The 24802-nt window shown below is 42.9% G+C and overlaps 1 protein-coding gene across 4 annotated transcripts in view; it reads right to left on the bottom strand.

The window, feature by feature from the left end:
- Positions 1-24802, bottom strand: part of PCDH1 (protocadherin 1) — a 480648-nt gene that overhangs the window by 82756 nt on the left and 373090 nt on the right. The window contains exons 5-6 of one of the 4 annotated variants that reach the window (XM_033927154.1): positions 13978-14026; positions 13482-13497 (exon numbers count right to left, since the gene is read on the bottom strand). The exons of the other annotated variants lie outside the window; for them this stretch is intronic. Coding sequence (XP_033783045.1) covers position 13497; positions 13978-14026 — 50 coding nt within the window. The 3' untranslated portion in view covers positions 13482-13496. Of the gene's footprint in view, positions 1-13481; positions 13498-13977; positions 14027-24802 lie in introns of those variants that run through there. 4 annotated transcript variants of the gene reach the window in all.

The raw sequence follows: 24802 nt of genomic DNA, 5'->3' as shown, positions 1-24802 counted from the left end.
GGGTTTGCTTTACTTCCGGCAGTTTGATTATTTACTGCCTTAAGGACAATTTTTCCAAAAATATTTTACCAGAGTAGCTGAGCAATTACATAGGCAAAATGAAAGAGAAAACTGCCCTCCCCCTCTGCAAGCATTTTTTTTTTTTTTAATAGATATGTAGCTAAAGGTAAGTTACTTTCAGATAAAAGAGGTAATTTCCTTGTCCCTTAAGGGCACACAATTACCTCCCCCCCTCATGGTAATCATACGGAAGGCCCAATGGGAATTAATTCAATTTGTTTATTTCTCACCCGCCCTTATCCAGGGCGAATTACATATTAACATACATAGTAACATAGTAGATGACGGCAGATAAAGACCCGAATTGTCCATCCAGTCTGCCCAACCTGATTCAATTTTAAATTTATTTATTTATTTTTTTTTCTTCTTAGCTATTTCTGGGTAAGAATCCAAAGCTTTACCCGGTACTATGCTTGGGTTCCACCTGCCGAAATCTCTGTTAAGACTTACTCCAGCCCATCTACACCCTCCCAGCCATTGAAGCCCTCCCCTGCCCATCCTCTACCAAACGGTCATACACAGACACAGACCGTGCAAGTCTACCCAGTAACTGGCCTTAGTTCAATATTTAATATTATTTTCTGATTCTAAATCTTCTGTGTTCATCCCACGCTTCTTTGAACTCAGTCACAGTTTTACTCTCCACCACCTCTCTCGGGAGCGCATTCCAGGCATCCACTACCCTCTCCGTAAAGTAGAATTTCCTAACATTGCCCCTGAATCTACCACCCCTCAACCTCAAATTATGTCCTCTGGTTTTACCATTTTCCTTTCTCTGGAAAATATTTTGTTCTACGTTAATACCCTTTAAGTATTTGAACGTCTGAATCATATCTCCCCTGTCTCTCCTTTTCTCTAGGGTATACATATTCAGGGCTTCCAGTCTCTCCTCATACGTCTTCTGGCGCAAGCCTCCTATCATTTTCGTCGCCCTCCTCTGGACCACCTCAAGTCTTCTTACGTCTTTCGCCAGATACGGTCTCCAAAACTGAACACAATACTCCAAGTGGGGCCTCACCAATGACCTGTAGAGGGGCATCAACACCTTCTTCCTTCTACTGACTATGCCTCTCTTTATACAGCCCAGAATCCTTCTGGCAGCAGCCACTGCCTTGTCACACTGTTTTTTCGCCTTTAGATCTTCGGACACTATCACCCCAAGGTCCCTCTCCCCGTCCGTGCATATCAGCTTCTCTCCTCCCAGCATATACGGTTCCTTCCTATTATTAATCCCCAAATGCATTACTCTGCATTTCTTTGCATTGAATTTTAGTTGCCAGGCATTAGACCATTCCTCTAACTTTTGCAGATCGTTTTTCATATTCTCCACTCCCTCTTCGGTGTCTACTCTGTTACAAATCTTGGTATCATCTGCAAAAAGGCACACTTTTCCTTCTAACCCTTCAGCAATGTCACTTACATACATATTGAACAGGATTGGCCCCAGCACCGAACCCTGAGGGACTCCACTAGTCACCTTTCCTTCCTTCGAGCGACTTCCATTAACCACCACCCTCTGGCGTCTGTCCGACAGCCAGTTTCTGACCCAGTTCACCACTTTGGGTCCTAACTTCAGCCCTTCAAGTTTGTTCAACAGCCTCCTATGAGGAACTGTATCAAAGGCTTTGCTGAAATCCAAGTAAATTACATCTAGCATATGTCCTCGATCCAGCTCTCTGGTTACCCAATCAAAAAATTCAATCAGGTTCGTTTGGCACGATTTACCTTTTGTAAAGCCATGTTGCCTCGGATCCTGGAACCCATTAGATTCAAGGAAATACACTATCCTTTCTTTCAGCAACACTTCCATTATTTTTCCAACAACTGAAGTGAGGCTCACCGGCCTGTAGTTTCCTGCTTCATCCCTGTGACCACTTTTATGAATAGGGACCACATCCGCTCTCCTCCAATCCCCAGGAATCACTCCCGTCTCCAGAGATTTGTTGAACAAGTCTTTAATAGGACTCGCCAGAACCTCTCTGAGCTCCCTTAGTATCCTGAGATGGATCCCGTCTGGTCCCATTGCTTTGTCCACCTTCAGTTTTTCAAGTTGCTCATAAACACCCTCCTCCGTGAACGGCGCAGAATCTACTCCATTTTCTCGTGTAACTTTGCCAGACAATCTCGGTCCTTCTCCAGGATTTTCTTCTGTGAACACAGAACAGAAGTATTTGTTTAGCACATTTGCTTTCTCCTCATCACTCTCCACATATTTGATCCCAGCATCTTTTAGCCTAGCAATTCCATTTTTTATCTTCCTCCTTTCACTAATATATCTGAAAAAAATTTTATCTCCCTTTTTTACATTTTTAGCCATTTGTTCTTCCGCCTGTGCCTTCGCCAAACGTATCTCTCTCTTGGCTTCTTTCAGTTTCACCCTGTAGTCCTTTCTGCTCTCCTCTTCTTGGGTTTTTTAATATTTCATGAACGCCAACTCTTTCGCCTTTATTTTCTCAGCCACTAGGTTGGAGAACCATATCGGCTTCCTTTTTCTCTTGTTTTTATCGATTTTCTTCACATAAAGGTCCGTAGCCATTTTTATCGCTCCTTTCAGCTTAGACCACTGTCTTTCCACTTCTCTTATGTCCTATAAAAGATTTACATTTATCGTACAAAACACTTCAGAGACGCACTATAACAAATTACATACTTACATATCAAATCAAAATACATGTAACATATACGTTGCATCAACGACAAATTTCATTTAAGGCCAAAACTGGTCAAACCCACACATACATCAAAATATAAAATTCCATAAGCCACACAAGATGCCTCAATAACAGACATCAATAAACCAAATAAAACAAACCAGACCATCAAACACCTCCGTGACCAGCACTCCTTCACCCTCAACCAAGCTCAGACCCTATATTTCATTTCACAGAACAGATGTCTTTTCAACAGTTTCCTAAAGTTCTGAACATTTTGCTGCTGGTGAATGTATCCTGGAAGATTGTTCCACTCCCAGGGGCCGATGCAGTGAAAGACACTGTTTCTGGAAGAGGAAAGCCTTAACTCCCACACAGATGGTACAGACAGATCACAAAGCTCAATTGAGCGGAGCAGTCGAGCCGTCTCACGTGGCAAGATGCTCTGGACCAGGTGTTTAGGGGGCCAACATCTGTAAGCACATAAAGTAGCTTGTACCTTTACTTTCAGCCAATACAACTTTATAAACTATTCTGTTACATGTTCACGTCTGTCCAATTTAAACAGAGCGCGCACCACTGAATTTTGAGCTACCTGAAGCGCCCCAAGACTGATTCTGGCACTCCCAAGAACATCAGACTGCAAAAGTCTAAAACAGACCTGTTCTACACCACTCAGAATTTTATAGAACTCTGTTATATCCGCTTTCAGCCGTCTCTTTTCCAAGCTGATGAGTCCTAACATTTTTAGCCTTTCCTCATATGCGAGGAGTTCCATCCTCTTTATCTTTTTGGTCGCTCTTCTTTGAACCTTTCCTAATTCCACTATATCTTAATTGAGATATGGCAACCAGAACTGAATGCAATATTCAAGGTGTGATTTTCTTAGCACTGAAGAATATTTAACAAATCAAACTGTCACCAATTTGTATTTAATTGGTAGTAAACTAATAATCATTTTCACATTCATCAATTAACCTTCAAAGTCAAGATTTGTGGTTTCCTCCCAAAAGGTTCATTAACCTTTTCCAACTGCATCCCAAATTATTCATTGCACTACCCCAGGGATGTCAAAGTCCCTCCTCGAGGGCTACAATCCAGTCGGGTTTTCAGGATTTCCCCAATGAATATGCATGAGATCTATTAGCATACAATGAAAGCAGTGCATGCAAATAGATCTCATGCATATTCATTGGGGAAATCCTGAAAACCCGACTGGATTGCGGCCCTCGAGGAGGGACTTAGACACCTCTGCACTGCCCCAATGCAACTTTTCAAAATCACTGTTGAATAACAAACCCCCACTACGACAAAACTCCAGATTCCCTGTAACCATTTCAAGCACACCCAAGAACGCTCTCACCCAAAACCCCCTTTCCATACCCATGGCAAAAATAGGGTGGGTGGGCAGATTGCCGCACTGCTCCCAACTAGGCTCCGACAAAAAATTCTTCCTGCCCCAATTTGGCTGCCTGATTGGAGCTTTCCTCAGCTTCATGCTCCAATCAGCCTCTTGTCCCTTCATTCCAACACTCATCCTGACCTAGCCACTCCCATGCCACAAATCCCTCTAATTTTAACCCTTTCCTTCCCCTAACCTCTTTTACCTGACACACCTTTTTTCCCCACCCCAGCCTCCTCCAAAATGCCTGAGATGTCACACTCGGCATTGTAATTTCAAGGTGCCCCTCTTTATCTGTTATTGCAGCAGGTAATGTGCACTAACAGGTAATGTGGGTCCTATGTTATACGTTAACATAACCCCATAACAGACAGGGGTTAATGTGTCGCATTTGCCGTGCCAGGCCTTGCTTTGAAAAAGGGCCCTAAATTTATTAAATAAATACACCAAACAAGGCAACAAAAAATGTGACATGCCAATGGCATCTATTTTTAAAATGACCATTAAAAAACCCACAGCCCAGTTCAGAAAATCAAACGATGATGTTCCCAGCTATATGACAGTTTGTTCTTGTATGATAGCCTTATGCACTAGTTTGGCTCCTTGGGGCACTGCTCATTCCAAATGAAATGACAAAATCAATGTTTGGATAATACAAGATGTAGAGCGTATGTGTGTGGTTAGGCAATCATCCAGGGAAAAACCGACCATCATTAATCTACTGACATTTGCTCCATACGCAACAGAAAGATACAGAGACAAAATGACCCAACGAACATATCCAATTCACGTATAAAGAAGACATTTACCAAAATTCATCACAGCATATCAATCATGTGCCCTAAAACTGAACCCTTTAGACTGAACTGCAGTAGACACATGGATTTATCAGTTATAAGAGCTGAAACATATAAAGATGAAAAGCTAAAAACATTATACACTCTAGCTCATATACAAGATTTGCCTTTTATAAAAGTATGCCATCATATAATTTAGCTTAGAACCCAAGGTACCCCTACTAAAAGACTCTCCAGCAGATAATCAGCACTATTTAACCGGACACAAATGGCACTGGCTGGCTGAATAGTGTTTAATCCATTAAATTCAGCGCGAGATAACCAGTTAACTCCATTGAACATTTGCGGTTAGTGACTAAAAGTTAACTGGCTTTAATGCACACTAATTAGCAATTTTCAGAACTGAGGAGGAAATTCTATAAGAGGGGCCTAAAGAAAGGCACCTAAATAAATAGGCATCTAAAATTAAGTGTCTAGCTTACCCCCCCCCCCTTTTTTTTTTTTTTTTTTTTTACTAAGCCCCGGTAAAGGTTTCTACCATGGCCTGGAATGCTAAATGCTCCGACGATCATAGGAATTCTATGAGTGTTGGAACAACATTGGAGCATTTAGGCTCTGGGCTGCAGCTAAAAGGGGAATTAAATAGCAAACTGGCTTCAATTAAGAACTTTAACAAGCTCATAAGTGAAAAAAAAACAAATTGGATGATAGGCACCTAGCTTCTTAGGCATGATTCTACAAAAAAAAATAAGCACCTATTGCATGGCACCTAGCTCCAAAGTAGGCATGCTTAGAGGTGGAGAAGGACTTAGGTGCCACTAGGCGTGATTCCCTAAAGGACCTGGGTGCCTATAATGTAGCTCTTTAAAACCTTGGCCTATATTACAGGTGCCTAAGTTTTAAGTTGGCATGATTCTGTAATAGTGTGATTGACAAGAGAAGCACCTGTATTATAAGGGCCTGATTCTGTATAGGACGCCTGAATTCAGCAGCCGCCTAAGCAGCTTTTGAGAATCGCACACGGGTGTCCTATACAGAAACGCGTCTGTCCGTTAGGGGAGGGGCCTAAGGCCCTGATTGGCCCAGGTGCCTAAGCCCCCTTCCAATAGGAGTGACCTTAGGGATATGGTCAATTGGAGTCTCAGGCCACTCCCAGTGCTTCCTGGAGTCCTAAGACTCCAGCATCCCTCCTGCTGTGGACAGTGTGGGGAGTTCGGGGGTGGCAGCGGGAGGGAGTGGGCATCCCTCCTGCCGGCTTATTTGTGTTGGGGGTTCCCTACCAGGGCTGCTCAGCTGATCGCAGCAGGGAGATTTCCTTGCCACAACAAGTTTAGCAGCCACATCTCTTTGAAATGTAGGCCAGCATTTTGCTGGCCTACATTTCAGGCACCTACATCACTAAATTATCAAAAATTAAATAAAGGGGTTTCAGTACGGGCTCAATTATCCCTACGAATGACCAAAAGCCCCAGGCAGGAATTCATAGGTGACTAGCATCAGACCCGAAGGTCTAAATAAACCCTGCCCAGTACATCATCTAGTCCTGGAGCTGGGACTGTGCCGCTGGCATTAGAGGGGGGCTCGTTATATTCTTGCTCCCAGCTCCAGGACTAGATGATGTACTGGGCAGGGTTTATTTAGTCATAATGCCGCTTTATAGAGCAATGGTCAGACCACACTTTGAATATTGTGTCCAGAGTGTCAGAAGATTAAAGATATGGCCACTCACTCCCCAAGTTAAGGAATATTACATTTTTTCTCTCTTTCTAATATCCTAATTAAGACTTGAAATTGAAAAATAAATCCTGAGTTTTCTTGTGGATCTGGTGATCATGTCTCAGTTCTCTGTCATTTTCATGGTGTAAATCCCCTTATGGGGGTTCAAAGGCTTCATTTGTTCCGGAATCAAGCAAAAATCATAATTCATACAAGTTCAATTGTTATTTAGAAGATGTAGAAAAACTCTTTGGGGAATGGACAATGCTAATCCTTGCAACTTTGGTGTGTTCTAACAGACTGTAAATATAGAATATTATGGCAGAAAAGATTTATGTCTTTATTATGCAAATTTTACATACCTTCTAATTTGTGGTACAAATGTTTTAAGTATTAAATCATTTTACTTATTAAGTTAATTCACTAACTACTAAATACTCCCATTTTATATCATTTTATGTGTTTTCACTAATTTATTTGTATTGTACATATATTTAACTATATTTTTACATGTTTGTAAGGTTCATTTGACTCCTGATGAAAGCTGACTAGCCAAAACACTGCCATGTTAAGTCATTTTTTATGTCTTCTATGTTCTACTGAGAACTGAGAATGAAGATTGTGTGAGAACCCTGTGTTTCTATGTGGCCCACTTTTTTTTTTTTTTGATAAGTATGAAAATTTTGTATACCACCTAATTTGTGGTTCAAATCTAGGTAGAGGTTTACACGCCAAAAATACAAATATCTACTCTGTCTATTTTAATCTCTCCTGCGATACCACACACTCCAGCAATGATAACTGGTTTTCCCTCACTCCTTTGCAACTAAGGATCTTCTGTGCTTATCTGGTTTTCTTGAATTCTGCCTCTCTTTTGAATTTGCCAACCTTTCTGTGCAGAAATAATTTCTGATGTTGCTCTTGGGTTTATCCCCTGAAGCATAACACTATGACCTTTTGTTCTAGCACATTTTTTCCTCTTGAAAAAAGGCTTGCTTCCTAAGCTGATGTATACTGTTGAGATGTTTGGAATCTCTCTATTATATTCCCTTGGTCTCTAGGCTCTTTTAGAGAACAGGTTTAGCCCTTAAGTCTCATATCATATGAGCTTGGTCTTGACCCTGTAAGTGTGTTGGTAGCTTCTCTGGACTACCTCTGGCTTTTAAATATCTTGGAATTAAGGTCTGGAGAAATGCATACAAAATTATGTGTCAGATGTGGACAGAGGCATTACCATTTCCTTTGTACTGCCAGTAATGCACTTTTGCATCTCTCTAATTGACAAAGTAACATAGTAAATAACAGTAGATAAGACCTTAATGGTCCATGTAGTCTGCCCAATTGTTAAATTAATGATTAAATTGAATCGTCTTTTTTCTTTGATATTTCTGGGCCATAGACCATAGAAGTCCACCCGATACTGTCCTTAGGTTCCAACTACTGGAATTGCTGTCGCTCACTCCAGTCTATCTGAACCATCTTGTCATTTGCAGGATACAGACCGTAAAAGTCTGCTCAGCACTGTCCTCATGTCCCAAATTACTGGAGTTTCCATTAAAGCCCTTCCCAGCCCATCCTAAACCGAACTGCAATGTATGCGGCACAGACCATGCAAGTCTGCCTAGTTTTTCAATTTATAGCATTCATTTTCAAATTAGAGATTCGCTGTGTTCATCCCACACTTTTTTGAATTCCATCACCGTTTTCATCTCCACCACCTCTATCAGGCATCAACCATTCTCTCCATGAAAAAAATAATTTCCTAACATTGCTCCTAAGTCTAATAGAGAAAGGAATATTATTCCAAATTTCAGTTAATCTGAATGAAATGGACTGACTCAATTTTCTGACAGATTTTACATCCTTAAAGGAAGGAGAAGAGTTTATACTTATGTACGTTTCTTGAGTCAGACAGTTGATTAACATTCAGAGTCAATGGAACCAAAGATGAGAATATGCCGTATAGAAGTTTGAACACTGCACATGCATTGCATTGGCGTGGCGGTGCCAAGTCGTAAAACTGCCTCTTTGGACAGAAAGCTCTCCAGGGACTATAATATATATACTATATCTGAATATAACTCACCTTGACCTACTACTAAAAAGGTTCTGAGCTAATTCCAACTTGAAGACATAGTATTGACATACAGTCTTACTCAGCACTGATTAGTCACTATTAAACCCCCCAAAAGCTCAGACTCTCTTCACCCTCATTCTAACAACAAAATAGCCATTGTTTTGTTCTTTTTCTCTCCTTTAATCTGGTATTATAGTACCCCAAAACCCCTAACTATTTGTCCAAAGCTCCCATTTTTGTGCTTCTTCCTTTCAAACATGCACATCAAGTCTGTTATATTTCATGATAAACTACTGACTTCATTTTCTCAACAAATAATCCAAATTAAGCAAATATTTTACAAGGCGTGATTTAATGACCAAAACCATGATGGCAAAGGGTTAACAGATGGGAAAGATAAAAATGAAAACACTTCAAATTGATTTAAGAAAAAAAAAAAAAAAAGTAGACCCCCCTCTCCGCAGCATTTAATCAGACTTGTGTCGGTCCCTGGGGATGTAATGCACCAGCAGAAAGACTAATCCCTTTTCTCTCTCCTTCCTCTCCTCCCCCATGCCCACTTTCTAATCTTCTCTTTGCCTTCTTAAAACACAAAGGAAAGGATAGAGCGAGAAATAAAAAGCAAAGTTTTAAAGTACGCAAGCTTAAAGCTGTGACAAAAAAACAAAACCCATCATTAGGAGATGAACATCTGCTTCTTCTGGTGCATCTACATTACAAAAGCAGAAAGAATTTGGGACGTGAATGGTCCAATAAGAAATATAAAAAAAAATTAGAGTCAAGCAAAAATTCAAATCACTTCTCTTCAAAACTAGGACCATATCTTCAAAAACATCAATCTCCCCATATTTACAGAATAGAGGAAAACATGTTCTATCCGGATCTTAAAAAATGGAAGAACTACCTAGAATGTTTCTTGTTCAATACAAGCAGAAAATGATTACACAAACTGGCATGGATTGGACTTCTTTTCTTTAATTCTTTCTGTAATTTTTAACTTAGTCTTTAATGTAATAAGGATGATTTCAGATGCAGGTTACAACACGCATGTGCGATCACACAAGCAGCTGGTCATTAAGACAGCTGAAGGAACAGTTAAAAGCGCATGCGCCGGCGTTTTCCGGCTGTCAGCGCCATTTTGGTCTCTTTAACAGGGCTACGCTGCACAGTAAGTTCTTAATATTTTGATTCTAAGTTCGCTATTTCACAAGTTTTCTATCCGAGAGTTATATTAGAATTGTTTTTAGAGTGTTTAAGTTTATCTGATTGTTTCACGATTTTGTTTTAGATTTGACCCCTGATGAAGCCACGAATGGTGAAACGGGTCCCCGTAGGGTTTACAATATCGGCACTTTGAAATTATCAGAAAGTTGTTACAAAGATAAGTGCATGCTTTAAATTTTTGATACTGATATTTATCCACTTTATATTTTGATTTGATATATGATTTTGCATTATTTATTTCTTACAACGAACTCAATGAATGATACCTCCTCATCTTTGATGATTCACCAGAGCAGGCATCTGAGAGTTCTGTTATACACTTGATAACATCTTTTCTACAAGTTTTTAGAGTGCTTGATCTTACGATTTTGGCTCAATGTGCAGCGGCGGCAAAGAAAGCTAACAGGATGTTAGGCATGATAAAGAAAGGAATCACGAGTAGATCAAGGGAGGTCATAATGCCGCTTTATAGAGCAATGGTCAGACCACACCTGGAATACTGTGTCCAACACTGGTCTCCATACCTGAAGAAGGATATAACACTGCTGGAGAGGGTGCAGAGGCGAGCGACAAAGCTAGTAAAAGGTATGGAGAACTTGAACTACAAGGATCGCCTCAGAAAACTGGGATTATTCACCCTTGAGAAGAGAAGACTGAGAGGGGATCTGATAGAGACTTTTAAATTGCTAAAAGGGATCGACATAATGGAGCAAGCTCACTCACCAGCAGGGGGAAAGGATGGTGAGCAAGAAACAGCGTTATTCACAATGGCAAATGTAACCCAGTCTCGGACCAGAGGTCATGGCCTGAAGCTGAGAGGGGACACGGCCAAGACAAACGTCAGAAAGTTCTGCTTCACACAGCGAGTGGTGAACGCCTGGAACTCTCTCCCGAAAGAGCTGGTGGAGGAAACCACCATTCTAGGATTTAAGGGAAAATTGGACGCACATCTTCTTGCAGAAGACATTGAGGGATACGAGTGACCATTGTATTCGCCAGGGTGTGCCTGGCTGAGCCTCCGTGTGTGCGGATCACCGGACTAGAAGGACCCCAGGTCTGATCCGGTGCAGGCATTTCTTATGTTCTTATGTTCGAGGATACAGCCAGAGTTGTTTAATAATCCGCATTCCCTAACTTCCCTATTGTGGTTTACCTTTCATGTATTCTTTACTTTTAAATTGTAGTTCTCCCTACTTTCCTATTGTTTTATATTTGTCAAGTATTGATCAGTGGGTATTTGTTTATTGTCTCCCCCTTTTGTAAAACGCTTAGAAGTCTTGATTTTGCGTTTTATCAAAATTTTTAATAAACTTGAAACTTGACTTGATGAGATCTCTGTATATCACCTTAAATCTCAAAGCAAGGATTTTGGCCAGACTAGATTTTGGGGCCTTTTTTGCATTAGGTGCTAACACATTTCTGAAACAGCTTAGGGCTCCTTTTATCAAGGTGTGCTAGCAGGGTTAACCCTTGCGGCAAGCCAAAAAACTAACGCCTCATCAACGGAGGCGTTAGTGACTAGCGCGGCAGGCGGTTTAACACGCTGTATTCCGCGCGTTAAAACCCCTACTGCACCTTGATAAAAGGACCCCTTAAAGTGAGCTCAACATCCTAAGGTAACTTCCAAATATGTGCATTCTAAAATGGGGGGGAGGGGGGTTCAGGGTGCATGTCAGTAGGTGGAGACTGGGCGTTCCTGTACAATCTATCACAGATACATTACCATATACTATTTTTTATCTTTATTTTATTTATTTTTATTTAATTATTTATATTTATATACCACTTATATTCTAAATGGTTTACATTCAGGTACTTTATATTAAGTGACTTGCCCAGGGTCACATGGAGCAGTGAGGGATTTGAACCCACAACTTCAGGGTGCTAAGGCAGTAGCTTTAACCACTGCACCACACACTCCCATTTATAGCATAAGTGTTTTACATTCAGGTACTCAAAGCACTTTTCCCTGTCTCGGTGGACTTACATGCTATCTAATGTACCTGGGGCAATGGAGGATAAAGTGACTTGCCCAGGGTCACAAGAGCAGCATAGGATTTGAATTCATAACCTCAGGGTGCTGAGGCTGTAGCTCTATCGCACCAATTGGTTAGGGCACAAACAGTGTGTCAGCCATTAGGCCCAGATTTATGTACTTAGAAAATTTAATGTGAGCAGGATATAAATTGTACACAAATGCGTTCATGTGCATGTCTGAGTTGTTGGAGAGATAACTGTGATTATTTGTACATCTTTTCATAACATTTTGTATTTCTTCTTACCATAATCAATAAAAATATTTGAACTTAAAAAAAAAAAAAAAAAAAAAAAAAAAAAGGCACCTACCAGTAATTATTTAGATCTAGGACACATAACTTATTTTATTTATTGGCTCGATAGGTGCTGTTACTCGAACAGCACCATTAAAATCAATTTTTAAAATACATTTTTGGGTAGGTACCTACATCGGTAGGCAAAAAATAGGCATCAACGCTGAGGCGCCTAGAAGCACCTTTCTGAAAAGTAGACATGGTTATGGGCAGAGCTTGGGTGTGGATTGCCTTAGGCGTCAGTAAATTAGGCCAAGAAAACCCTGGCCTAATACACTGGTCCCTAACATTGTGCTGTCTCTGGGCGCAATTCTACAAACTGTGCCTAGTAGTTGATTGACAACCTTGCCTAGCAGTGCTTAGTTGCTAGGCATCATTTATAGAATCGGGCCTTTGTTGCCTACAAAATGAGTGGTGGCTTGTGCGCATGCAGTAATTTTTCAAAATGGTTGCTCGCTAATGGCAAACCACAAAAACTAAATAAACCAACCCCATGTCAAGCAGAATAGGAAAAGAAAACCAAGCGAGGAGTGGGACTGTACACATCGACATCCAAAGACTAAGGCCATTATATTTATGTATTTATATATGTGTTCAGTTTTCAATTGAGTTTACACTAATAAACTTGTTGATTCCAAGGTTGATGTCCACTCCCCACTTGATTTTCTTTTCCTGATCGCTAATGGCAACATGAGCTCATTAATAAAAAGAAAGAAAGAAAATTGGCCATTTTACAGCTGGGATAAAAATAGCCTTAGGGCACAGGAAAAACCCATGTAACGGCAGGCTAAGGCCACTTTTTACCACAGCTTAGTAAAAGGACTCCCTAAAGTCTTCTCTTTACTTTTGAAACTACAGGAAAAGTTCTTAGGGCCCGAACTGAACCTTCAGAAACAGCATTTATCTGCACAGAGATCCTTGACGAGCTAATAGCAGACCAATTACAGCCATGATGTGTTATACCTGCAACAGTACCTATCTCCTTCCCTCTATCTCCTACCCTTACTTCCCTCTTTCCCTTGTCACCTTGCTCCTCTATTTGCATTTGATTTTGTGTTGTAAACCGCAACAATGTTTTTCCTTACAAGGGGTGGTATATCAAGTCTAATAAACCACAAGAACCCACCATTATGGAACAGAAGAGATCATATTTACCAATGTGATTGGCCTTTCCAGATATGTTAGTCTCTTATATGGAGCTCTACAAGGAGTTCTGACCTGAGCCATTTCTACATAGTTTCTGGAAAAAAAAAAAAAGTCTTCTTGTTGAAGCTTCCAACAAAAAACCCGTATTAACAGGTATTAACTCTGATAAGGGTTTTCAAGTCTAGCAGTATGTAGGTCTATATTCTCCTATATTGCTGCATCTCTGGGTCTGGCCTATATGGGTGTTCCTACATTTAAACTGATTATTTAAAAAATTATCCAATTTTCAGGGAAATAGTTCCTAATTTTGAATAGGCTAAGTCAACAGCCTTACCATTTTCTATATAATGCCAATAGTTAGCCATCATAGTCAATGGGACTGGCCAACATGTAGTCCATGATATAAAGATCCCTCACCACACATTCGGCTTAGAATTGATCAATATCTATTTGTGCAGCGTATTAAAAATAAAAAAAAAGAACAAACTCGGAGAGAAAAGGGAGAATGAATCTCATTAGAGAAATATATTTTTCCAATTTAAATCATGCTTATCTGATCATTCACTCAGCTCACCAGTCGAGAGAGTATTTGCATCTCCTTGTAACATTTCCTGAACAGGTAGCTGCAGAAAATAATAGAGAGTTTAACCAATATTAAACTCTGCATAGATTTTCAGTGCCTCTTCAACATCACCCTATATATCTTCTATAGTTAAATAGATTTCCTTTACAAGGCACATTCAAAGGGCCTGATATTCAAAACAATTTAATTGTATAGGAGAGGTTAAACTCCACTGAGCTACTGCCTGGCATTATTCAGTGGCAATTAACCCCTCTGTCCCTTTTATGAAGCCATATTAGGCTTTTTTATCGCTGGCCGCAGCGGTAAAAGCTCCAATGATCATAGACTTTCTATGAGCGTCAGAGCTAATACCTCCTCAGCGAACGATAAAAAAAGCCTAACTTGGTTTCATAAAAGGTTTAAGTGGGCAATGCATCACATTTTGCCTGTCACTGCCCCAGGCGCTCTCCAGTTCGTGCCGGGGTGGTTTGGGGGCAGAACTTGGGCAAATTCAGCATTTCACTAATTAATGGAGATATTCAGGGGCCCTTTTACAAAGCTGTGCTACAAAATGGCCTATTGTTTAACACGGTGATGGGTCAAAAGCGTGCGAGGACAACTGAGCGCCGAAGAAAACCTGTATTTTAAAGGGCTCTGACAGGGGTGTGTGGGGGTAACCCCCCCACTCTACTTAATAGGGATCGCGCTGCCTTGCGCTGCCTCACGCTGCCATGTTGTGGCCTTTGGGCTACATCAGGAGGAAACACCACTCACCCCCCAAAAAAAAATAAAAAAAAAAAGAAGAGGACAGGCAGTGACCGACCATTGGCCGCCTGGGAAGCCCAAGAGGCGGTTGGTCACCCTCGGCGGTGGCGCACCTACTTGCTGCTTTGGGGAGCCTATCTAGATTCCTTATCTCCTCGAGGTCGTAGCCTCCTTTTAAATCCTCTTGCTTAGCTTACTAATGTATGTAATGTTTTTTAAAGGATTGTGAATGTTGACTGGAAACCACCTAGATATTTTAGATGGGATACAAAGTTTTAAATAAATTTTAAATAAATTTTCATTTTCCTATTAATGGCCATCCGGTAATTTCATTCCCAGTCTTAGATACACAATAATGTTTGGGGTTAATCTTAGAAAATCACTGCCCCATTCAAAACCTTGGGGGGAATTCTAAAAAATGGCACCTATTTTAGGTGCTGCTAGGTACCCTTATCGGCGACACCTAACTGAATTCCACGCACAACCTGCATTTCCTTAATTGGCATGGTAATTGACCACACCATTAAAAAAAACATTTTTTAAAAATGACTAAGATAACGCGTGGTACTTAGTGACCCCTAAGCTTTGGTGCCTACCGCTTCCTGGCTGGTCCCGTGCCGCTCCGTGAATGGCTGCCATCAGTTCTTGCAAATCGCAAGAACTGATGGTAGCCATTCACAGAGCGGCGTGGGACCATACAGGAAATGAAAAGCTCACGCTCCTGCCTTATGCGCCGCTCTGCAGCAAGAAAGGAGGCAGCCATCCAGCAGGAGCGTGGAAAGCTCCTGGTGAGACTGCGCTGGACCACCATCATTTAAAAAAAGGTACCGGGAGCAGGGGAAGGTGATTAAAAAAACTGTATCCACTCCATGAGACGCACCCACTTTTCTTGGGGAAAAAAAGTGCGTCTTATGGAGCGAAAAATATGGTACATTTATTTACTTATAGTACTTATATACCACTTATAGCTAAGTGGTTTACATTCAGGTACTTAAGCATTTTTCCCTACCTGAACCAGTGGACTCACACTCTATCTAATGTACCTGGGGCAATGGGGGATTAAGTGACTTGCCTAGGGTCACAAGGAACAGTGGGATTTGAACCCACTGCCACAGGGTGCTGAGGCTGTAGCTCTAATCACCATGCCACACACAGTCACCCCCCAGACCACCAATAAATTAGCCAGGTTTGGTTTAGGTGGATATTCAGAAGCACTAACCAATTAAGTGCCTCAAAATACTCACGGATAGCCCTGGACAAGCAATTTAAACAGCAAGAGTGTCTCCTGGCCCTTTAAGTCATTTTGAATATTGACCCCTAAAGCTTCTCTGTAAAAATCATTGCATCACACTGAGTATCTACAATGATGACAAGTGTTTGATGCGACTGGCCAATAATGTAATATAATTGCTATACTGGACAGACCGAAGGTCCATGAAGCCCAGTATCCTGTTTCCAACAGTGGCCAACCCAGGTGCCCAGTACCTAGTTAGATCCCAAGTAATAAAACATTCTTGTCTCTAGATCTCTGAGAAAATATTACCAATGGACTCATCACAAACCAGCCCCTGTACACGGTCTTCATTCAGCACCCTGTTGCGATCAGAATACGTGTTAATAATTATTTTTTTTTGAATATAATTTTTATTGAAAATGCAGTCAAATACACGCAACAGTGGTCCAGCAGATGACCACAGAACAGGTATAATAACAATGCAAAACAGATAGAAATACAAATGCCTCAGAGCAGAGGAGGTGCTGTCGTAACAGCCGACATGTAAGCACACACGCTCGATGAGATGAACAATAAAAGAAAAGGCTTGCCAAAAACGAGTCTCAAAAGATGCCCCAAACGCACCCTCCTCAAGATAAGAAAGACTGCAAGAACAATTTTGTCTGTAGAAGAAACCCCACCCCTACAATCATCCTCTCATCCAACATACAAAACTATCCCGCACAAACAATCCACACAATCCACAACAGCCACCCACCTAGCACTCCACAGACATACCACAATCAACCGAGTTCGAGAGTCGCCTGTTCGTTTACACGGTGGAAGCCTCACCAGGGGGCCGTCCAGACCCTTAATGGGACCCAGTTAAAGCTGGGCTGTGGGGGCCGCGGAGTCGGCCTCAGCTTGAAATTTTCTCCACAGGGAAACGTACACTACCCTGTCGCGTCCAGTAGATGCCGCATGAGTTTGAATTTCAAAAGCAGCTAGCTCCCGCATGTTATGGAGCCAGTGAGTGAAGGAGGCGGGCTCAGGCCCCACCCAACGGAAAAGTAACAGCCTTTTCACCACTAAGAGTGCAGTGTACAGAAACTTCTGATATGGTGCGGTGAAACCTGCAGCGGATACCTCCCCCATGTTACCCAACAGTAAGAGGCCATAAGGCCGGGGAATGGTCTGGCCAAGAAGGCCCTCAAGAAACGGGAGAACCCGAGCCATAAAGCCGCATGGGGGCACTCCAAAAACATGTGCAGTAGTGTGCCCTTCACTCTCTGACAATGAGAGCAGGTGTCATCATCCCATAAACCCATGGCACATCCCCGAGCCCTAGAGATGTAAGTCCGATGCAAGATTTTATATTGCATTTCCCTAAGGTCCACTGATCCCGTAAATTGAGTAAGGTTAGTAAAAAGGTCCAAAAATTGGGTCTCGGTTATGTCAATAGCCAAATCTCGAGACCACCGGGCCGCAAGCCCAGGCAGATAGGAGGGAGAGAGAGCAGTTTTAAGGAGCCTATACCATGTGGACAATGTATTTGTCTGAGAAGGTAAGAGGGCCAAGTAAGAGTCCAATTTCTCCATTGTCCAATGCTCTCCCCACCTTCTAATCAGGGAAAAATAGTAATGTCTGGCTTGCAAATAAGCCCAAAAATGCGTGTTCAGGAGGTCCCAACGATTCTGAAGTTGTGAAAAGGTGGGGAAAGTCCCCGTGCCCTCATCAGAGAGATGTCGCAGGCTGACACAGCCCCGGGAATTCCACAGTTGAAACCCCGAGGTACCCATCCCCGGGAGGAAATCTATATTACCCACCAGGGGCAAGAAAGGAGATGCCTGTGGGGCTCGCCCCTGCGCTTTCCGCCACCACCGCCAGGCCTGACGTAGTGGTCTCAGAAAGAGGTATCGAGGATCCACCCCAGGAAAAGATCGGGGGGACAAATGCAATAAAGAAACAAATGAATGAGGAGCGCACCACTCGCGGGCCAACCCGAAGGAGAGAACCTAAAATGGCCAGAGATGCCCTCATGAATAAAGCGCATCAGGGAAGCAACGTTATACCTGCGAATATCGGGGAGATTCAAGCCTCCCTGCCTAGTATCCAGGGACAAGGTATCACAACTGATTCGAGCCCGCTTGTTTCGCCATAAAAAAAGAAATAAGAATAGACCGAAAGACGTGGACATCTCTATTCAGAATCCACAGCGGAATCGTTTGAAGCAGATATAAAAGTTTCGGGAGAAGCACCATTTTGAATAACGCCGTGCGGCCCCAAAGGGAAAGGGGCAAGTCCTTCCATTTCTCGCAAAGTTTACGAATAGTCTCAATATGATGGAGAACATTGTACTGATAAAGGAGATGAGATTGGGTGCTCAAATAAACCCCCAGGTAGCGCATAGGTTTCCGAACTGGTGGAATCAGTAATGTATCATGCCATGGCTCATGTCTATGAGAAGCCAGAGGCAGGAGTTCTGATTTGGCGCAATTAACCCGAAGGCCGGAGACTGTGCCAAAGTCTTGAACCAACGAGAGAGCCTCCGGTAAGTGTAAAGGCGTGTGGTCCAAATATAACAGAATATCGTCTGCGAAGAGATTAATGCGGCTTTCCTTAGCTCCGACTTTAATACCAAGAATGAACAGATGAAATCGAACTTTAATCGCCAGCGGTTCAATAGCCAGAAGAAATAGTAGCGGGGACAGGGGGCACCCCTGGCGAGTACCTCGTTCAAGCGGGAAGGGTGAAGTAAGTTGTCCAATAATAAGAAGCTTAGCCTGAGGCAAAAAATAAAGACCACGCACCCAGTCCAAAAACATGCCCTCCAACCCATATTGCCCCATGACCCAAAAAAGGTAAGGCCAAGAGATGCTATCAAACGCCTTCTCCATATCTAGGCCTACAATAGCCGCATGGCTATCCCCCCCTCTGCGAGAGTAAATAGCCATCAAAGCTCTCGTAAGATTCATGGAGGCATATCTGCCAGGCACGAACCCCACCTGATCTTCATGGATAAGGAGATGAAGGTATACATTCAGACGTTTGGCAAGTAAAGCTGCAAGTAATTTTGCATTTTGGTTAAGAAGTGATATGGGCCTGCAAGAGCCCACCTGAGATGGGTCCTTGCCCGGCTTGGGCAACAGAACAACATGTGCCAAATTATAGCGGTCCACACCTTTTTGGGAGTGTAAAGAATTAAAGGCCTCCACCAGAGGGTGAGATATAACGTCAGACAAAATTTTGTAGTATTCCGGCCCATAACCATCTGGCCCAGGTGATTTAGTCAATTTAAGCTCTTTTATACCCATTTCCACTTCAAGATTAGTAATGGGAGCATTTAGCGCTTGGATCTGGGTCAGGAGGAGTTTTGGAAGGATAATATCTCGGAAAAAGCTGTCCCTATCTGTATCCGTCGAGGGCCGCTCAGCATACAGATCCTTATAATACATCACGAATTGTTGGTGAATGTGTGTTTCTGTCGTATGAGTGCGACCCTGTGTATCAGTAATAGCAGTGATGAATTGTCGCTTACGATGAGGGCGGACCAAACGGGCCAACAACCGTCCAGCTCTCCCCCCCACCTATGGAGATTATAGCGACGAAAATACAAATCCCCTTCCGCTCGTTGTGTTAGAATCGCATCTATCTGCAGTCGGAGTGTACGTAAGCGTATACGATTGGCCTCCTGCAAGGTCCCCTGATGGCGCCTTCGCAGCTGTTGGAACTCGCCCGACAGCAGCATCAATTCCACTTCCAGTTTCTTTTTCTTCCCTGCGACATAAGCAAGTTTTCAAGTTTCAAGTTTTATTTACATTTGATGTATCGCTTATAAAAATATCTAAGCGATGTACAATTTAAAAACCAACAGATTGCGGTAATACATATAGTTTATCTAAGTTATACAATTGACAAAACAATTTGGACAAATATGAATAGGTAGGAAGGAAGGGGAAAGTTACAATTGCATTGTTTGTTATAATTTACATAGAATGGATAATACAATAGGTATAAATGGGATGAGGCAAGAAGAAAATATTAGAAAAATGTAAAAATCTAAAGTAGGTCATATCATAAATCAAATGCATCTTGAAATAAATAAGTTTTTAACAATTTTTTTAAAAGAGATAAGATCTTTTTCATTTTTAATAAAATTTGGGAGGGAGATCCACAGTGAAGGGGCCACTACTGAGAACATATCATTACGTCTAGTGCCGATTATTCTTAATGAAGGGACTGAAAGCTGATTAGATGAAGATGATCTTAGAGATCGAGTAGGGTTGTATGGGACAATCATTTTTGATATAAATTGGGGTTCATTTGAAATTAATGTTTTATAAACTAAAAATAAGGTTTTGAAAGTGATTCGGTGAGAGATTGGAAGCCAGTGAGATTTGATAAATAAAGGGGTAACATGGTCGTATTTTTTTGCTTTAAGCGATAACAAATCCCCGTAGGACTGCCTTGGATGCCTCCCAGAATAGCCCCGGATCAAGGTCGGGAGTAGAATTAGTGCTACAATAATCCAGCCACTTTTCCCTAAGGTATCTACGGAAGGCAAGATCTTTAAATAGGTATCCCGGAAAGCGCCACGTCCGAGTCGAAGAGTCAGCGGTAATTTGAAGGGATAATGTCACAGGGGAATGATCAGAAAGAGGAACTTCCATTATCTCTACAGCACTAACCATGGGGAGCAGCGCGGGAGAGAGCAATATGTAGTCAAGACGTGTATAGAGATTATGGGGATTGGAGTAAAACGTATAAGTGCGTTCCGTGGGATGGAATAGGCGCCAAATATCTAGGAGCCCCAGCTGCGTGGTCAGAAAGTTAACTCCTTTACCCATGTGATCCTTAGGGAAGCGCTTGGCGGGGGCACAGTCTTGAGAAGGATCCGCTGTGATGTTAAAGTCGCCCCCCATAAGGACGTGGTATCCCAGCCGCGACATTAACCCCAAAAAATAGCTGTGATTATAGATGTTAGGGGTGTAAACATTACAAAGTAGATAAAGCCGTCCCCAAAGCTCTCCCAGCACTATGACATATTGGCCCTCTTTGTCCTGTATAACCTTATGCAATTGAAACGGGAGTTGCTTATGGACCAGAACTGCTACCCCCCTTTGACGAGTGTTATAGGAAGAATAGTATACCTCCCCCACCCAGTCCCTCCTAAGTTTCTCATGTTCTATAGATGTGAGATGGGTCTCTTGTAGGAAGGCAATGTCAATATGTTCCCTGCGAAACCAGGAGAGTATTTTTGTCCGTTTGACCGGGGAATGGATCCCATCCACATTAAGGGAGGAAAGTTTTAAATTAACCATGGTCCACCCACCAAGGAACAATTGGAGCAGAAATGTCAGTCAAATAAGAAAAGAGGAAGAGCCCCCCAGCAAGGCCCTCTCTCAGTAAACCACCGAAGATGGTATGTACCGACAAATTAGAAAAAACTGGTGCTCTCGAAACTCCATTCATACTTCCCCTTACATACCCCTCCCGACACACTCCCCCCCACCCCCCTTCTTCCCGACCACCCTCCCTCAAAATACTCCAACCTTCCATTACCCAACCCAACCAGAAAACCATGGTGTAACCAGAGCCCCTTACCCCCTCCCCCCCCAGAAAACAAAGTGCAGCATGATGTCCGTACAGTCAGCACAAGAATAATAAATGTAAACAAACACGCTCCAGCAGGTATAGGGCAAACATAAAACCTAGCAAGGACTCCCCAGCAAGCTGCAGAGCATGAGAGTCAGACCATTTGCAATGTGGGAACAAATCCGGAGCCCACTTAGAGGACTCCCCATGTACGGGCAACAGGAAGATAGCCGCTGGTGTGGTTCTGTCCATAAGCCCGGAGCAAGGAGCGAAGAGAAACCTCCATCAGCCAGCACTCCGCAAGCTCAACTCAAAGGAGTCCATCTCTCTCTGTCCCAGCAGCAGGTATAGAGCCCGCAGTCTCCCACAGGTTCGAGGCGACAGATCAATCAGGCCTACAACGCCCCATTCCCCTCAAGGGCTGGCAGTCCCTCCAAATAAGAACGGAGCGCTGCTGGAGTGTCCATCAGGACTACACCGGTGTTGGTTTGGATGCGCACCTTAGCAGGATATTGGAGAGTGAATTTAATCCCTCTGGCATGAAGCTGTGTGCAGTAGGGCGCCAAAGCCCTTCTCTTCTCCGAGAGCCTGATGGAGAAATCCTGAAAAAGCAAGATCTTAGAACCATTGTAATCCAGAGAGCGGGCTCGCCGGTACGCCTCCAGAATGCGAGCCTTAACAGCATAATTGAGGAAGCGAGCTATAACTGGACGTGGCCGGTTTCCTTCAGCGCGTGGTGCCCCTATCCTATGTACCCTTTCCACGTGCACTGGGCCTATTGAAGATGGAAGTCCGAGGGTTTGAGGCAGCCACGTGGCCACCAAATCTCCCAGCTCAGCATCACGGACTGACTCCGGTACCCCTATTAGCCACAAGTTGTTTCGGCGGCTGCGGTTCTCTGCCTCCTCAGCCCGATCGTCCAGCTGCTGAATTTTTGTTTCTAAGGCCGCCAGACGTCCGTCTGCTGTTCCTGCCCTGTCCTCCTGTGCTGAGATCCGTTCCTCTGCCTGCTGGAGGCGCGCAGCGTGTCCCGCTATGCTGTCCTTCACCTCCTCCAGAACTGCGTGTAATTTGGATAGTTTTTCATCCAATAGTTTTGAGAGGTGGCAGACCGAAACCTGCATGTCTGCATCGTGCTGGGCCATACCTGCATGGATCGGGCTGGGGGCCGCCATTTTTAGGGGCTGAACAGACTTCGCAGACTTCACTTTGCCAGGCCTCGGGGTCCGAATCGGCATACCGGCCGTCCCCAGCAAATCTGCACTCTTCCGAGACGCCCCAGAGAAGCAGGAGAGAACCCGACACCGGAGGAAGCAAAATTAAGGGCGGACTGCGCCGACTGTAAGTTTGTTCGGGGGTATTTCTGCGGGGTAAAGCGGAGCTCGGCTCACCGGAGTCTGATCAGCGCGCGAGCATCACGTGACCCCCCACGTGTTAATAATTATAACATAACATCGTGCTTCTTAACCACGTAACCATAAGTTCTATGTGGTTTACAAAAGATTATAAACTAGAAACAATTTAAGAATGACAGAAATAAATTATTTAACTAGCAGCATAGACAAATTGATAACCTAGCAGCAATAACAAAGTGAGAAGAGGCATAAGAACATAAGCCATGCCTCTGCTGGGTCAGACCTGAGGTCCATCATGCCCAGCAGTCCGCTCAAGCGGCGGCCCATCAGGTCCAGGACCTGTATTCTAGCCCTCTATCTATACCCTTCTATCCCCTTTTCCTTCAGAAAATTGTCCAATCCCTTCTTGAACTCTAATACCATACCCTGTTCTATCACTCCCTCTGGAAGCGCGTTCCAGGTGTCCATCACCCATTGGGTGAAGAAGAACTTCCTAACATTGGTTCTGAATCTGTCCCCTTTTAATTTTTCGGAATGCCCTCTCGTTCTTGTAGTTAATTTAAGAATGACAGAAATAAATTATTTAACCAAATATTTCGAAAAGAGATATGTTTTCAGTTGAGTTCTGAAATGTTTATAAGAACAGGCTCCAAGCAATAACAATCAAAATTCTCTGTTATGTGAAGCTGCTTGGAATACTAAAGTATGGTCCAGAAATTTCTTGCTTTTATAGGTAAACAGGGCATGAGATTTTCTACTATTTTTATACGATGCTAGAGAGAATCTATTAACCATATAAAATGGAGCGGTACCATACATAACCTTATAGCAAAAGCAACCCAACTTAAACAAAACACGAGCCTCCATTGGCAGCCAATGTAACTCACAATAGAATAGAGTCACATGATCATATTTTTTAAGACCATAGATCATTCTAACCGCTGTATTCTGAATTAGTATGAGTCTAACCATGTCTCTTTTTTGGGGATTGTTAAATATACAATAATCCAAAAGACTCAGTAATTAAGATTGTACCAGAAGTTTCTAACTTGGCACTGGCATCACTCTCAGCAAGACTTAACCATGTGGTGCCGACCTCCTTTGGTAGTCTCAAGTCTCACTTGATTGCAGGAGTTCTGGCACTATATAGTTCAAATTCATAGAGACATGAGTTGAAGACCAGAAAATAAATGTGGTTCCAGTGGCAGTAGCCAGTATGTTGGCAGGAGTTTGAAGGGGTAGACAGCTTAAGCTAGACAGAGTTCGGTGACTAAAGGGACAAAGGAGAAAACTACCTGGTAGACAGTAGGGGATGTCCACAGGAGGAATGGGTGGCTCTGGGGCAGGGGTGTCAAAGTCCCTCCTCAAGGGCCACAATCCAGTCGGGTTTTCAGGATTTCCCCAATGAATATGCATGAGATCTATTAGCATACAATGAAAGCAGAGCATGCAAATAGATCTTATGCATATTCAATGGGGAAATCCTGAAAACCCAACTGGATTGCAGCCCTCGAGGAGGGACTTTGACACCCCTGATCTAGGGGGAGAGGGGTAGTGAGATTGCTGGGAACAGAGGGGTAGAGAAAGAGAGGCTGTTGGGAATAAGGATGGGGGATGACAGACAGGGAGGGTGCAAGAAAGAGGCTTCTGGAGAAAGAGGGTTTGGAGATATTCTAGATGACACAGTGTATTGATTGAGAAGGGGAGACAGATAGAGATGAAGGGGGCTTAAGACAGGGAGTTTGGCGGGATGGAGGGGCAGAGGAGAAGATCGGTATATATCCAGGTATGCTGCTGAATGGAGGTTCGTGGTATTCAGGGCCCAATTTACTAACCCCACCAGCCCCCAGACATAGAATGAGAAACAGCTCAAAAGAGTTGTGTCAGATCTCAGAGAAGGACCATGCAA

The sequence above is a fragment of the Geotrypetes seraphini genome, chromosome 18, assembly GCF_902459505.1.
Source record: "Geotrypetes seraphini chromosome 18, aGeoSer1.1, whole genome shotgun sequence".
Taxonomy (NCBI): Eukaryota; Metazoa; Chordata; class Amphibia; order Gymnophiona; family Dermophiidae; genus Geotrypetes; species Geotrypetes seraphini.
This window is presented reverse-complemented; position numbering and strand designations above follow the sequence as displayed.